Here is a 17,762-nt window from a genome sequence, read left to right as displayed (position 1 = left end):
GCTTTGTGGTCTGTGCTTTTTAGTCTGCAAGTTCACATAATAACTCGGAGAATTATCTTCCCCATATTATATAAATTGAGTAAGAAAGAAATTATAATAAAAAAAACAGTTAAGTGTTTTAGAGTCTGATACTCTTGAGGTTTAGAGTCACAGTTGCCTTTGATTCAAAGGTGACCTTAAGCATGGCAATTTGTTTAAGAGTATTGTTCCAGGTTTTAACATTCTCTTCACATAAAGAAAGAAAAATCACAAACTAAAACAAACAACTAAAGTGTTTAAAAAATACAAAAATCTAGAACACTTTAGTTACCTTACTTTTCTTCAACTTTTGAAGGCTTCATGTTCAAGTTTGATGCTTGTGTACCTATGGGTGTGTGTGTGTGTGTGTGTGTGTGTGTGTGTGTGTGCATGGTTAAAAATAGGTTTCTATCTTTATCAATTTCCTCAGGTGTTATCAACTGGGTTACTTGGCAATTCACTTAGGAGGACCCTGTGGGAGGCGGGAAGCCAGCCTTGTCACTGACAAGACAGGAAGAGAGAAATGCCCTGGGGACAGTCAGACATGGCTGCAGCCTGAGGCCTGAGTCATGGTTCTTGGCAACAGAATTTCCTATTGAAAAATGGGAAAATGACATGCTGCCTTTCTTAGGTAATTATTATGACACCCACAGCCTGCTATTTGACTTCATTATTAGTTTCTAATTTGAAAATAATTATTTTAAAAAACCAATACTAGTTTGACCTCTACTAAAACAACAACAAAAACAAAACCATAACAACAACAACAACAACAAAAACAACAACAACAAGAAGCACATAAATTCTTTCTTAAGTGGCTCCATTTTGCCTTCGTCTAATTGTACTGAACTGGGAGAATGAGGCTTTACTGTTTTTATTTCTCTTATGAGTCAGCAAGAAAATGTAATTGCAAGTTGAAATTAGACATGTAAGTCATACGCCTCCACTCCTGCTCCTTTTTGTATCACCATGGGCATAACAGACTACACCATTTGCAGGCTTAGCACAACCTGAGAACATGGGCTCCTGCTTCAAAGGAGGAATCTGAACCTGGGGACAGGACGGCACTTGCCTCAACATGGGCTCCTCCCATCTCAGGGTCTTGGGGATGCACACAAGTCAGTGCTTAATTGTTTTTGTAGCAGCCTTCCATAAGCTGTATATTCAGGAATATACACACAAGGAAACATTGAAATCACTCTCATTACATTGTCTCTATTTAATGGCAAGACCAGCAGGGAACCCAGGGGCTGCCCTTGGTCTGTCCTACTGGTGAGGATTAGTGCAATAACAAATTGGACTTGGTGACAGACCTGTCACCTTAGAAAGCACAAGTTGAATAGCCAGCTGAATCAGGTAACTCCAATCCTTGTTTTATTTCTCCGTAGGTTCTCTTCAATTCAGTCAAGTTTACAGTCTTGAGGATGATTCAGAATGACTTGTATAGGGCTATTTGCCTTGAGAAACAAGGATAGTCACAGACTGTTTCACTAAAGTAGTTTTAAAAATTCTTTTCTATTAAAAAGATTTTGAGCAAATAACATAAAATCAAATATTAACCTTGACATTCCTGTTCTTCAAAATCTGAACACTAACAGCTGAGGAAAAGCATTTTATAAACATCCACCAGGATCAGGCCACGTTAAGACTATGTTTCTGTGTTGATTAGATTGTTACACAAACTCTGCCTTTCTGCTTTTGTTTTGTGCTTTTTAAAAAACGTTATTTATGTTGATCTGAAGCAGCTGTCCTGGTGGGAACTTGGGCAAAGTACTTATTTCCCAGTGTCTGCGTTAGTATTCTGATCTTTAAAATATGCTAATAAGAGAAATCATTCATATGCAAAGGAGCTTATTACATTCCTATCACTTAAAGCAACATCTGCTGTATGCTGGTTTCTCATGATAATAACTATTATTAATATGGTATTGTCATTATCATCTTCTGAATGGATTTTAAAGTTCTAAGAATATCTGATAGCTGGGAGAATGTATGCTACCTCTTCTTGTGCAGTGCCTTGAATAATAACAATTTGCCAAGTATTTTGTTGAAGGGTTATTTTTGTTGTTTTTCAGACACAGTCTCACTGTTTAGTTCTGCTTGTTCTGGAATTCATGCTATAGACTAGGTTGAACCCGTAGAGATCCACCTGCCTCTGCCACCCAATTAAAGGTATGTGCAACTATCACTGGCTAAATGGTTCATTATTTTCACATTTCGTGGGAATTTTATTCCAGTAGATGAACCTAAGATAAATGATAAATGAAAAGCAACTCCATCAGTTTTAAACACTTCTATTCACAAAGATATGACATTATCTATGTCTATTGTTTTAATGTTTAGAAGTATATAATATGGTAAGTCCCAGGCCTGGAGAGTTTGGGCAATTCAACAAGCTGATAACTGTTTAAACACACTTTTTCAATTGATTTGAGAATAAACCTAACATGTATGGCCCAAGAGAGCAAAAGGACCTAAGACCAGAAGTTATTAAGTTCTGGATAAAAAGGACCTGAGACCAGCAGTTAATAAGTTCTGGATAAAAGAAGCTACTTGGCGTAGGCACTGCAGGAGCTCAAGCCTTAAGCTTAGTTATGAGACAAGTACACATGCACTTTGTTTGCAGGAACTGTTGACATTTGGGGAATTGGAAAAAATGCCTCAAGGGACATCTCTTCATCACAGTTCCTTTATTCTATTATAAATTTCACTATTAACAGATTCCTCATCTCCTGTTCCATTCCTGGCTAAATGTCATCAAGCCGATCTGCGAAAGTAAATAAATAAAGTTTAAACCATCTACAAAAACATTTGAACTCCTGCATTTTGATATTGATTGTACCCATTTATGACAGATCAGGATAAATACCTCTGATGTAAATATTTCTCAATGGGAAAATCATACAGTTTTAAAATATATTCTACCTTTCAAGTACATAATTATATTCACAACACAGTAAAAAAAATCACAAGTTTAACAAATATATTGCTCAAAGAATTTTTCAAAATAGCTCTCCTCAAATCTATTCTAGCTCAACTTAGAAACATAGAAATATGCACAATAAATAAGCCAGTTTTAAATGAAACTAAAAACTTGGACTGTGATTTTATTTTAAGATTAAAAGAAAGTTCATTTCCAAGAAATGCTTATCACATAATAGGGTAGCTAGCAGATATAAAACTAAGTATGGAAGGGCTAACATGCCGTTCAGTAAACTTGGATACATCTGTTGTTCATTTATTAAAAATGTTATATTTATTTCCGTTTGTGTTATTCAAATGCATCTTATACAACAGCTATAGTGAACCTATCCTAATTTTTAAAATGCTATAGTTACTACAAGTATATGAAACTTTATTAATATGTAAACTGACATTTCATAAACAGAGAGGGCTATGATCGCAGTGCAAAGACTATCTGATTAAATAAGTTTTGCTGCATGAGAAGACCACTGGAATAGCTATAAAATTTACTTTTTAAATGCATGGAGAACAGAAGTTTGACTGTGCTTGGTTTCTATCTTCAGAGTTCTCATTCTTATGTTGCCTTCCATTAATGTCGTCTGATTTTATAATATCTAACTAATCCTCAATATTTGGGAAATGTATTTCGATACATTTTTTCTTGAAGTAAAAGGGGAAAAAACAGAATTAAACAGTTATTTCCTTGAGTTTTTCTTTACCCTTTGTATCTTTTTAGGGGAAGAGGAGTATGGCGGTGGTTAGAACCTGGGCCTCCATAGTAACCTTCAATCACTGGCCTATTTGCTAAGAAAGCACAATTTTTAGGAATGTGACCAAAAATGTGTTCTTTCAAGATGATTCTTTTTGTTCCAGTCTTCCAAAACTGCCTGGGCTTAAACGCTATGGAAAAGCTGGCCTTGACATCCCAGATACCTGTACCATTACCCAAGAATATTTCTGTGTGTGTGTGTGTGTGTGTGTGTGTGTGTGTGTGTGTTTGTGTGAGAGAGAGAGAGAGAGAGAGAGAGAGAGAGAGAGAGAGAGAGAGAGAGAGTGAAATATTTCACAATGACTGTGAAATACTTCTTTACTTGGATTTCAATACACTATAAAAGAGAGTGATAATTTGTTTAATTGCCATGAACTTAATTATTATCTAAGTTTTAGCTCCTAGATTTAGTGCAGTTATTCCATTTAACAACTTGTTTTGGAAAAATATTGGAATTGCTTCTTTAGTTAAAGTCGTCTTTAGGTCAGAATCTTCTGGGGTGAACACCTTACCTTACTCTTAGGAAGGGGTCCTACAGAGTGATGAGCCCAGTCACTGCAGTGACTGCTAGAAAGAAAATCTTTCTCTCGGTTAATGTGGGTTGATGGGGGAACGCGGTGGGAATGCCTCCAAGGCTCACTACCAGACTGCTTCCTACCTGATGTTCCATGGAGCTATACTAGGCCTCCCTAGAAGGCCATAGTTAGGGACAATGTACACTATCTAGAAACGTCTAGAAGCATCCCATCTGTGGATTTACTAGTTTGGTTTCTTCCTTAAAATCATTTTCACAAAGTCATGTGAGAAAACTGATAGTGTTGCTCACAGTGAAAGAATCTGCTTTTGCATGCCTTCCCTGTGTGATGTCAACGGGCTTAGTGTTCTAGAATTCCTTTAAGTCATGTTGTCACAAAATGGGAGAAGTTACAAATGAATCTTCAAGATATTGTAAGTCATTTAACTACAGTTGTTTACACTCCATTGCTAAAGCTAAGCAATCTGTGTATCGTGGTCTATCTGCATAAAAACCATGTATTATAGACATGCTGTCACACTCTAGGAATGTATTATGCAAAATAGGGGTTGTGATGGCAGTTAGTTAGCTTACTAATATGTTAGTAAGCTTTCTGTAAAGTTTGAAATGATGGGCTACTTTTGAATATTTTCTGTTCCACAAAGCCTCCAAATATGACTATTTTTTCTGGTTAGGAGTCAAAAGAATTCTTAAAAGACATTCATGAACTGCAGAGGCAGCTCAGCAGTTAAAAGTATGTAGTGCTCTTACAGAGGACCTGTCAGTTCCCAGTATCCATATCATAAGCTCACAGCTGCCTGGTACTCCAGTTTCTGGGCATCTGGCACCTGCTTCTGGAGAGCTTGGGCCCCTGCACTTATATGCCCACATATCTACACACAGACACACAGATACACATAATTAAAAATAAAATTTCAAAAAACAAGATACGTGATCTGGTTATTTTAAAGACCAAAAGAAAGTAGAACTTTAATATGTTAATAAAATTAAAATGGCTAAATAATATTGAGGTTTTAACTGTATTTTATTAGGACATATACCTTTAATTTTGATTGTGTTCATATTAAAAGGTAAAGTAAAAAATCATTACATGGATAAACAAAAGCAAGCAATTAAAGTCACTAACACCTCACCAACAGAAAGACACATTTCCGCAACTTTAGGAAAGCAATCACACTCTCTCTCTCTCTCTCTCTCTCTCTCTCTCTCTCTCTCTCTCTCTCTCTCTCTCTCTCTCCCTTTAGTGGAGTGTTATTTCTTACAGCTCTTGGCTGAAACAATGCTACTTCGTAGATTATATAGTTTAAAGAACTGTCAAAGTACTCTATGTAATAAAAAGTTTCTGAACTGATTTACTAGATTAAATTTTTAGAAATAAAATAGTTGGGTTTATATGTGCAGGATCTATTTAAATACATCAGAAACTCATCACCTCGGGCGTTATGTTCAGGATTCATATATGTGGTTATTAAAAATGTTTTTATAATTTTGTTATTGTACTAATTGTCATGTCTAGCTATTTTATTTGTTTGCCTATATCTACACTATTTATGAGGTGACTAAACCTATATTTTAAAACGTTTCAATAATTAAATCAAGTCCTTTCACTTAAAGTGAACTTTTATAATTCATAAAGTACAGAGTAAAAGTTTGTACTTGCAGGTGTCAGGTGGGTTCAGTGTTATTTTATTTTTACATAAATAAACTACTCTATTCTTTTTTATATGTACATATATCCCAACTTCTGGGCATTTATATATAAATGATTCAGAATTCTTCACATTCTTCACCAATGAATGAGTATTTGTATTGGAAATTTCCTGATTCTAGCTGTGTATTTCACTGTTCATGTACAAATTTCACAGCTTCTTACATCGTTCCCATGTAAACTCAAGCCATATTTATAATTCTGATATTATAATACATAGCCCCTCCTTACCTTCATGCTCTCTTTCCTTCTCTTTCTTCCTTACCTTCTTCCCATTTTTCTATATTTTTTCATAAGTCTCACATAAACCACATAGACCTTAAACTTGCTATGTACCTAAGAATAACTTTGAATTCCTAGTCCTCTTATTTCTACTTCTGAAAACCGGAAGATTGTATGTACAAACAGACCTGGTTATGTCATACATTTCTAAAGCAAGTTTATATGTACATATATATGTAATCAATAAAGTTTGAAATTTCATTGGTTTCAATAGTTCTATGTATATATCAAGTATCTCGAATCTGTACTTGAGTCAAAGATTAGTTGTGATGAAAAATTATATTAAAATAATTAACAAAAGAGTATGATTGAGGTAAATAAAATTATAATTTGAGTATTTAAACATTTATTATTTTTCAACCTTATATTCCCAATATATTTTATAACCATTTTGCTCCTTGCTTTCATTGATAAGGAGTTTTAAAAAATTGGTCAATTCTGGTACCTGTCCCCCTTCTATTTAAATAACATTATTCACTTGATTTACATGTCAGTGATATAGTGAAGAGATTACCATCTTCTGAACCATTTAATGGCCACAATGAAACTATTTTCGTTCTAGAGCTCAGGGCATTAACTCTTGTGGAACTTCAGCAGTCCCACTGTCTGCTTTGAACGTAGTGTACTATGTTGCACTAGGTTTGGAAGCTGGCAGATTAGATTAAGAGCGGGCATTCGTTAGCTTCTGAGGCGTGATGGAAAGCTCGGTCCAACGAGAAACTAAGAAGTAAGGAGCCCACTCAGTTCTTCAGGTGAGTTTAGACCCACATCACACAGAGTAAACAGAGTAAGAGCAACAATGTCAAAATAAAAACAGGAAGCAGAGAACAAGTCGTGAGTAGAAACATTGACAAGGGAAAGGACACCAAGAGTCCACCAAGGACACAGAAAAACTGGAGCTGAAGGAAAGCAGAAAAGTCAGCAAGAGAGATGTGACCAAGATACCAGAATGACAAAAAAGGCAGATGGCTTAATTATCATTATCACAAAATATTGACGAGGGAAGTAGCAATCCCTCAGAGTTAAAGCAACAGAACTCTAACAATTGTTGAGTGGTTAAACCCCATTCAATCCTCCCACCCCCAAAACATGCCTATAATGACTGAAATGAGCTCATATTGTATCAGTTCTTATTGCCCTGGTAATAAACCTTCATCGAATATAACTCATGTTTATTGATTTTATATTCATTGAACTTTATGATCATGATATTTATTTTCATATTGTTATGTGAATAATTGCTAAGGCACAAGTCATTAATTTATGTACATAAAATTGGCAACGCTAATTTTTAAAGTAGTTTGATGGACATTTTTGGATCACTTTTATGCATTACTATCAGCTGGATATTAGATGATGTTTTAAATATGCGTTTTTAAACACTAGGATTTTGTTTGTCTTTGTTTTAGGGGTTTTTGTTTTGTTTTTTCATCCTATAGAAATTAGCTGCTTATGGAAATGAATCAATATAAGTACAGATATAAGGAGAGCAACTAGTCCCACTGTAGAAACAAAGAAAAGAAGTGATACAACTTCCTTTAAAGCTAAAGAAACTCTAACCACACATTTCAAAGAGACACCCAAAGCAATGCATACAGGTGTTCAAAGATCAGTTCTCAAAGAAACAAAACTGCCCTGGCAGCACATGACAGCCATTGGTTGACACTTGATTATAAAAAAGAAAACTCTCATTTTATAGGAAAAAAGAAATATCAAAATCAGAATTGTTTCTTCAGAAAGATTATAGATTTTTTTTCTGGTAATTTTGGCCTAGACCAGTGGTAAAAAAAAAAGTCAATGCGCAATAGTAAAAGAGAATTGGAATCCATTTGGGATTAATCAGCAGCTATGCCTTCACCTGATGTAAGGAGGGTTCTTACTGCCCAAAAGTCTTTTCAAGCATGTTGGATCACTATAGCTTTCTAGCATCTAAACAATGAGGTTAATTGTCACATTAGACCAAGTCTTCAATCTCTCACTTACCAATAGTCATGTAAATTCCCAGAAGTGCTATATTCTTCATCCTGCTCCCCCCAAATTTAAATATGTAGATGAATCAAATGGGCTTCCTTCAAATTCCATTCAAGGTTTGAGAGCTGTCTAGACTGTATATCTTAGCTGATTGTTTTCCGTTGGAAATCCATTTTCCTTTATGTTCTATATTCAACTACTGTTAAAGTTCAGTTAAAAATAATTTACTGAACTGTTTCTTATCTTTCCTTTGTACAAACATACAATACTAATAACAAATATTGTGCATTTTTCTTCTCATCTGCTCTCTCATCAGTGTCACCTACGCTAGGTGACAGGTAACATCAGTTGTTCAGTGACAATCACAGATAAACTCTAGAAAAGACCCTGCAGTACTGGGACACTGAGCTCTCGGTAACGTCTTCTGCTGTGTAGAGACCGGACCGCTCCGGAGCTGCCTGTTTGCTGCCTCTCATCCATGCTGCACTGCGGAATGCACTACTCTATTTTTTAAGTCGCCTTCCAAGTGACAGCTTGATCGCAGCAATCTAAAATGGCTTAAGTGCCTCAGGTTGACATTTTACAATCTTTTATTGCTTTCCATTTTTATCTACATAGAAAAATTGATGATAACTAATATCCAGTTGATCTTTTCATTCTGGTAATAAAATGATAATACAAAGATCTTATTATCCACCCCAGACATCCATCAAAGTACATTTTCCAATAACAATACTACTCAAAATGTTGCTTAGCTCTCCCCAAGTTGAAAGTGAGGTTAAGTACTTGCTCTAGATTTCCTTTGTCTCAGGACTTGGGTTTGTGTTCTAAAAAGACTTTGACCTTCCACCTTTGACATTTCATCCTCATTAATGTCTTGTGCGATTTTGTTCTTTAGGCACCAGAGATAAATCACTTTGTGGAATAAGACAAAGGGAGTTGAAAGTCGAGCCTACTAAAGTATTTTTAACACCAGTGACTTTTATTCTTGTACAAAAACAAGGGGAGCAGGAGAAAGTCACAATAGATGCATAGAAAGGACAGGTGTGAGGTGGAGAGAGGAAGAAGGGGCAGGGAGGAGAGGAGACCAACACAGAGCACAAACAGAAAGAAAACTAAAAACTAGCAAAGCCGAGACCACAGATTATTAAATTCCCTTCTGAGTTGGGGCAGATAGCTCAGTGAGTGAAATGCTTGCAGACCAAGTATGAGGGACGTGAGCGTGTGTCTCCAGCATGCACAGAATACCTGGGTATTGTAATAAATGCTATGGTCTCTATACCTGGACTTGGATCTTTCCATGTTGGTCACTAAAACTAGTGGGTCTACCCAGTTGCTGAGTTCTAAGTTTAGTGAGAGACTTGGTCTCAAAAAACAAAAGTGAAGAACCATAGAGAAGAGACTTAGCATTAACCTGTGGTTTTAGAAGGACCTGTGCTGACCCTGTATCTGCCTCTGTCTCTGTCTGTCTCCTCCCTCCCTCCTCTCTCTCTCTCTCTCTCTCTCTCTCTCTCTCTCTCTCTCTCTCTCACACACACACACACACACACACACACGCACACACATTCCATTACTCTAGTGGCTTCATGTCTTCCTGTAGGCTAGAGCATTCTGTAGTTAAGTCACTAATATGGAAAAACAAAAACTATTAAAATACCAAGCAAAAACCAAACAAACAAAAAGCAAAAACACCTCATTAATAATTCCTATATCTACTATAAAATAAAAGTAGTTGCCACTATGACCATTAGAACTTACCAGTGGGTCATGAGTGCAAGTTTGGCTTCCAATTTTTCAAATATTTTCAACCTTCAAAGATTATTGCAGTAAACATTTCTAAGGTGCTTAAAATTGATAAGTGTCAAATAAGCAATATTTCACCACAGAGGCAATTGTTTCAGAAAAGATGATCATCTAATCAGTTTGACTATGTTGTGCAGAATTACTAGGTCTCCAGTTTGAGACCAGGCTTGTTTGCTAACTCTAAAAGTTTCAAAGAGACTAGGCTCTGTGACTTTGCAATGAAGTAGGAAACAGAATGAGAGCAAAATTTTGTACAGACCTTAAAAACAATGCGTTTGAGAAATTGTTACATGGAGCAGAAGCCTCCATTTACATTTTTAGAGCATTGAACTTAAGCCATTTAATAGTACATACCAGTCAAGGAACTGCCTAATACTCATATTGTCATAACATTATTTTATAGCCAGTGACTGAGGCTTCAGCTAAAAACACTTTGTTTTGACAATATTTTAATCATTATTTAGTCCATGTTAGTATAGCTTTATGATGGTTTTTGTCAAGTGGTCTACAGCTTTTTCAATTAATTCATATATTTTCCATCTTTATGTTAAATGTATATGAATTCATAGTTCTTTCCCATTGAACTGTATTAAATTATCTTTACTTACCCAGAAATTATTTTCACTAAAAGGTGGTAGCTAGGCTAGCTAGGCTTTTTTTTTTTTTTTTTTTGTGGCAATGTATTACAAAATTAGTGAGTCAGGGTGTGGTTTGCCCTGGAAAATGCCCCTTCCGTGCCTCAGGCATTTATTTGTTCCCATTTGGTGGCAATATGTGAGGGAATTCTGCCAGGTTCAGTCTCGGTGGAGGACATATGTCACTGAGGGCTCTTTTGGAGAGCTTCCTCCTACTTCTGATTCACTCTGCATATGAAGATGTGAGGTTCTAGAGTCCTGCCTCTTCCCCCATGAGAGCAGCAAAGCCTGCTCAGGCCTCCCTGGCATAATAGACTCTGGAGCCACAAGGCCAAACATATCCTACTCTCTGTAAGCTGTTTATGGTGCAGGTGCTTATCGCAACAGAAAAGTGACCATTACACTCAGTAGCAGAGGACAGAGGGTATCAACAGATGCTCGTGTTTTCCTTTCAGCCTGTGAATTTCAAACTAACCACATTCTAACTCTAAATTTCAGGTAGCAAATATATTTTCATACTGATATCAGCAAAGGTAGGGCAGTGAACTCTGATGGGTCTTGGACACTTTTCCTTTACCATCCCAAAGATTGAAACACTAAAATGACAGCCACAAGAAATGTGTGACAAAGTTGGGTCTTGGGATTTCTGTTCTTTATCAGAGGAAAACCTGTCTGCCTGTTCATTTATACTTGTAATGTGGGAATGGGAGAGGAAGAAACACAGCACGTGTCTCTTACAGGAAAGGGTTGAGGACACCCAGACGTGCCCTCCTCTCTACTTTCCAGGTCTCAATGTCCAAGTCTAGCGTGAGGAGGATGGAGGTGGGGGTGCTGTAGAGACTGCAGACCAGTTTTACATAAATGAACCGAAAGCAATCTCCTATGACTTCTACGTAAGCTGAACAATTTAGAGTATTCGTCCTCACTGTGTGGAAATCTGTTGTTGCTATACGCCATTTATTGCCTGTGGTAGCTTTCTTAAAATCTATCAGTTGAAATGCTTCATATTAATATTTCAGGACAGTGATGCTATGCGGAAGTGTCAGAGAGACTTAGGGCTCACAAACTTCTACAAATTGTTCTTTGAAGTTGGACTAAAATGCTAATATTTCTAATTAATTTTTGGTTGACTACAATGTTGCAGGGCAGATGAAAACAAGTGAATGTTATTAGATATGTAAATTCCTAACTAGACTCAAACCTGACTTAGCTTTATAAAACTCACTACATCTGCCCACGGCTTTCCACATAAAACAGAGGCAAAAGAAAATGGAAATGTTGTCTGGTCATTTATGTTTCTTCCAGTCACTACAGTCAAGCTAATCTATTCCCAGTCCTGTGTGAAGTATGCACTGAAAGTTTGTAATCCATTACATTAATGAAGTATTCAGGAGAAACTTATATTACTTTTAAAAGGAAAAACTCACTAACCAGTGAAAATTTATGAAGACTTAAGTCTAAGAAGACTGACATATATTCAATATATGCTCTAAGTAATTGTAGCAAAAAAAAATAAATAAATAAAAGAATCACATTTGAATTGGTGAATTCCATTAATTGTCAATGTGTGCATTTTCATTTTATAAATTTAAAAATTAACATTTCATTTCTGTTCTTAGTACAAATAAAATAAAAAGACTACCTAAAGTAGACCTCTAGAAATGAGTATTTTTCCCACAAGAATCTTCTACAGTTGAGCAGGAATGAGTAAATTCTACCATCAGGTTAAGGTACAAATCCACCTTTGAAGAGAGTGCCCTGAGCTGTCACTTTGCCTGTCCACACTTCTCAGCACACAGGACTCGGGCCTACAGAAGCAGATCTATCAAACCTATAAAATCGCTTTTCAGCATCAATGATTGGACAGGAGGAGATGCATACTTGAAATTGCATTTGGGTTAAAGCTCAGAGAGATAATTCTTAGGAATTATTTTGTTTATGATAATGTCTTACTGCCTGACACAGTTGGATGTGGTTTATGATTCAGTAGTTATTCAATGATTTTATCAGACTCACCTTTTTTAGCTTAAATATTACCATACATGAGGACAAATATGTATCGCTTGTGTAGAAGCTCAAGAATATGCAGTAAAAGGCATTTTAGTAGAGAGGTTATTCTGCTTTTACAATTTTTTCCCTCAGAGAATGAGTTGTTGCCTTATGGAAACAGCCACAAATTTCAGGCGCCACACCAATGCAGCTTTCTTCCAGGGCCAGAGACCAGAATCTTACTATGGCGAGGAAAGATTAGAGGTTTGTTAATATCATTTTATTATGTAGCTAATGAATTTGTGGTCATTGGAAGAGTTTCCTTTATGTGGTCAGCAAAACCTGGAAAAGAAAGATCTAAAGATTCACAGAAAGAATTGTAATCGATTTTCTTATTACTTAATGCTGGGGCTCAAAATAAAAGCACAGTCCTTGTATCTTATAGATCTCCGTCAAAATCCAAAGAAAATTCAGTCCATGCATCTTTCTCACTCACCATTAAGCATGCATATCACTTATTTGAATGGTTTTAGTTATTTTTGTAGATATATGATCAGGATGTAAAAACTCATCATGTAAAATTTCTTATTAATTAATAATGAACTCTCCTGGTTCATGTTTTTCCAAGAGCATATGATAAGGAACAACACACTATGTCTACATAAATCTTTGACTGAGTTTAGAACGTTGGTTAACAATTCCCAAAATAAGATAAATTAGACATCTCTTTTATATATTTGAATTAAGGGATAGAAACAGAAGGAAATAAGGCCCATGGTGTGTTTTTTCTATTTAATTTGAAGAAAACGGTTGGACCTCAAGATCTGTTCAAATGCCTTCTGCTTCAAAATATATGCCACGACTTTCCCAAACAGGAGGAGGAACTTCAGTGGGAAACCCTTTGGCTGGTTAAATATAAAATGAATTTTTACATCCCAGATGATGGACTGCTTCAAGGTGAGATCATGAGATTTATAAATGCGTTTCTCTTACTCTCTCTCTCTTCCTTGACTAGCTTACATTGCAATGGAGGGAGAACAGTTTAAAAATTTTGAATAGGCACTTACTGGAATTACAGTTAATCCTGATACAATCTAGATGGGGAAGAATAGATGAGAAATGAATATTTATCCTTCAAGGTAATAGCTGCAGACATCCAATAAAATTACAGTCCACCCTTCTGGGGACAGACACATGCAAATTTGGCCACTCCATATCATTATTCTTTATATACTTCTAAAACCCAGATTTATTGTTGTGAAATTGTACCATAAAAAACAAGAGAACGTTTAAAAATATGGCCAATTCAAACAGAGCTACATGGTGACAAATCTAAGTGACATGAGAAGCAGTTAACTGTCAAAGATGCTTGGCTTAGACCGGTTGCATCATTCTCCCCATCTGTGAAAGAACAGACTAGTATCTTCACCAAAAGTTAAAAGTGCTCCGTCACAATGGGGTACGGTGCAAGCTCAGCTAGGCTCAGACATCTTAGACTTCCGAAATCTAATATCCCACAAAGGCTCACAGAATTCTTTACAACTGCAGCAGTCAAATGGGAAAAAATTAAAATCATTCTTTTCTTATTCTAGTATGTTTGTACATTTCTCCTTTGATTTTGATTTTTCTGGGGCACTAAATGTTTACAGCCAGATGTTGATGGATTCCACACCTTGTATTTATAGAAGGAGAAAAGAAAAACTGCATGGATCTTTAGAAAGTAGAATGGCTGTAGTGTAGCCATCCCATGGAGCAGCCAGGCCTATGCCTCTCTTAGGAGCTAGCAATGCTCTCTTTATGCATTGTGTGGCAAGTTCACACTACATTCCTGATCTTCTCTTTTGTATGCTTGCTTCACGTGAAAGCAGATATAAAAAGTTTCTGGTGTGGATAACACAGTGGTTATTTTTAAAGAACTACATAGGTTTCATGTATATATATATATGTACACTTTGGGTTTTTTGTTTTATTATTTAATGCCTTTGGGGAACATGGAAAATATAAACCTAGATTCTGTGTCCATATAGCTAAGTTTGTCATGTGTCGTCAACCGCATCAGAAAAGTGGTTACAAACAGCCAAGGACCAGCAGCTACACAACTCCTTCTACAGAATGCTTTGCTGGTGAGGATCTCTCTAAGGGTTCTCATTTTGAACAACACAACAAATACCCTCTTGGTATAATTAAGCTGTTTATTCAATTTTCTTGTAGTAACCTATAATGGTCACTAGAGGGAACTCTAACAGAACAATAAACTGTGAAGTTTTTTTTAAACTAATAAACTTAATTGAGCTTGTATTAACTGAATGTGATTAAATGCAATACGCTAGAAAGAGTTATTTTTCTATTTTCTAAGCTACTGCTATATCCATCACAATATGAAAATGTAGAATTGTCACAAAAGTCACTGGTGGTTCTACCTACATACGTCTTTCTAAAAATAAATCTAAATGGTTTCAAAATTTGGGTTTCTTCCTCTCCTGATTTGTGCATGCGTGTGTGCATGTGTGCATGTGTGCATGCGTGTGTGTGTCAATAAGTACAGTAAAACCTCATTCACTTTCATTTATTTGAATTTAATGGTAATATTAAAATTTATTGGGCAGAATATTGAATCTTCCCTTGGTATGAAGACATAATCGAGGAGGTAACCTATGAATAAAGAAGACTTTGAAAGATCAAGCTAGGGTGACAAATAATTTCAAGGATTCAGGAGAAGTTAATGCAGAACTTTCAGGAAATAGAGATCTCATTATGGAAGGACCTTTCATCTCCATTCACTGAAATAAACTAAGCCTATCCCTTCACAAGCTCCCACAGCTTATATTAATTTGAGGTTTTAAACTAAATAAAATAATTAAAAGTGCTCAACTTTTAAAATTCTACAATTCAATGTTTTCTTTGATTTTTTTTTCTCTCAGATTGGTGAGGTGTTACTGTAGCACCCTGTTGATGGTGTCTTAAATCAGGAAAGCATTATCTGTCTGTAAAGGAGCATGTGTCCTTACTGTTCTCATGGCTGTTTGCTGAGGGCCGCAGACTTGGGCATTGAAGGGTTGTGGACTGCTGAATGACAGCAAAATATCCCACACATTACTTTGGAACAGAAGAGATGGAGGATCACAAAGGAGGACCACAAAGAGGAGACCTCCTCTGCTCAGGAGAAGCCCATGGAGGAAGTAGGAGCAAGTGTGAACAGATATTCCCTGTGTATGTTATCTTAGCTAACGCATGTAGACATTTGTTTTTGCAAGGGTGTCATTTATGACCCATTAAAACATCAGAAAATATAACAAGAGAAAAATTCATCTTGAGGCATCTTAAAACCTCAAAATTCAAAGTTTCGAATTTCATCTCACTGATAGGGCTTCCCCGAAGCCTTGTAGGTAGAAATCACAAAACACTAAATTACGAGGAACATTAAAAAGTGTCGCCCACTAAAGCATTATTCAATTATTTTAACTTTCCATAGCAAACAGGCTAGTCGATAAATGTTTGCAGGCAAAACTGAACAAAAAGTGAGAAGTGTTAGCTGAATTGCGGAAGGCATGTTGTTACCTAGATTGACCGTGAGTTTCACGCGCCCTGCATCTAGCTCCAGTCGAAGGGTGTCTGCGGAGTCTCTAGAAGTGGTCGCCATCAGAATGCCGTACGCACGCTGGGATCTGAACCGTAAGGAAACGTCCTCGGCCTCAGTGTGCATCACCACAGGAAGCTGAATTTTCATAAACATACTCCCATCGTAGCTCAAAACAGTTGCCTCTGTGGGATGAAACGGATACAGATCAGTTTTCATTAGTGCTGTGCACGTACACTTGAGAAAGAGGAGGCTGCTGAGTTTTCTTTTCAGGGCATCAATGATAAAATCGTCTCATTTGATTCAGAAATGAGTTTCTTGTTTTGTAATGGCAAGGGACACTCTAGCAGAGACACCCTCATTTGTTAAGTAAATACTAACAATAGAAAACCCCTCTACCCATTGCATATACTATAGCATTGACCATATGGGGCTATAAATGTTTTGCGCATGAATTCCTTTTTAAAAAGCATGAGTCATATTGTTTTGAACAGCTCCAGAGTAAGTGTGTTGGAAAATCTGCAGTGATGCATGTATGCATGGGCAGTGAGAGCTTTAAGCATCCGACAAGATTAGTCAGTGTTGCAGTGGCTCTGATCCTGCAGGAGCCAAAACTGAAGAGGATGTTACTCCAAGTTATGTAAGGCCAGGACTGTCCGAGAAATCCCTGGGAACAAGCTACTGTCAATATTTATTCTCACATCATGTACTCTAAAATTTAAATATTATTAAAATGTAGAAATCATCTTTTCTATCAAAGCTAATATTCTAAAGTAGAAAATAAAACTCAATATCATATCATCCAATAAGCAATGAGGATTCTACTGTGTTACTGTGTTTAATGAGAAAAGCTTTTAAGATACTTTAAACCATAATCTTATTTTAACCTTCTTTGCAAGTAAGAAATAGTTTAAAACATCCTCTATAAAAACAAACCTGATTCCTAAATATTAAATTACCGCCAAAGCATCTGTAACTTTATACATGACATATGGGTGCATTCAGGAATAGGATTTGGATTTGGGTGGGTATGTTTCTAAATTAAGGTACATGGACGGCACAACACTATACTGAAGGCACGAAGGAATTAGTGGTAAAACTGCTGCTGACAGATTACTTAAGGAAGAGAACCCCTCAGTGCTCAATACTGGGCACTGAGAAACAAGTGTGAATCATGCTGCTCTCTGGTTATTTACAGTAATTCAAAATGCAACTTGATAAAAGAAAAGCTACCTGGGATGAAGAGAAAGCAAGAGAGAGACTTCTTTACTTCTGTTAATTAATAGTCATTAGCTTTACCACTGCACAGTGTAGCTTCATGACTGTGATTGTGTTCATTGTTACAACTCTTTTCTGGGTTGGCTTTCCGAGGTTTTCTCTCAGAAAGTCAGGACATTCAGAAGTCTTATCATTTGTTCCCATTCAAGGCTTGAATCTCTACATATTACACCTTGTTTCCCGGACTCCCTCCATCATAGTCTGATCTTGGCCATCTACCCTGGATTAATGAA

At 36.4% G+C, this 17,762-nt stretch overlaps 1 protein-coding gene across 2 annotated transcripts in view; it reads right to left on the bottom strand.

The window, feature by feature from the left end:
• Window positions 1–17,762, bottom strand: part of Nrxn1 (neurexin 1) — a 1,103,898-nt gene that overhangs the window by 561,807 nt on the left and 524,329 nt on the right. For both annotated transcript variants that reach the window (XM_032907818.1, XM_032907826.1), the window contains 2 exons: window positions 16,233–16,436; window positions 13,742–13,768 (listed from right to left, as the gene is read on the bottom strand). In XM_032907818.1, the coding sequence (XP_032763709.1) occupies window positions 13,742–13,768; window positions 16,233–16,436 (231 nt within the window). The remainder of the gene's footprint in view (window positions 1–13,741; window positions 13,769–16,232; window positions 16,437–17,762) is intronic.

This window comes from Rattus rattus, chromosome 7 (genome assembly GCF_011064425.1).
Source record: "Rattus rattus isolate New Zealand chromosome 7, Rrattus_CSIRO_v1, whole genome shotgun sequence".
Lineage (NCBI taxonomy): Eukaryota > Metazoa > Chordata > Mammalia > Rodentia > Muridae > Rattus > Rattus rattus.
The sequence above is the reverse complement of the archived record's forward strand: the minus strand, read 5'-3'. Positions and strand labels throughout refer to the sequence as shown.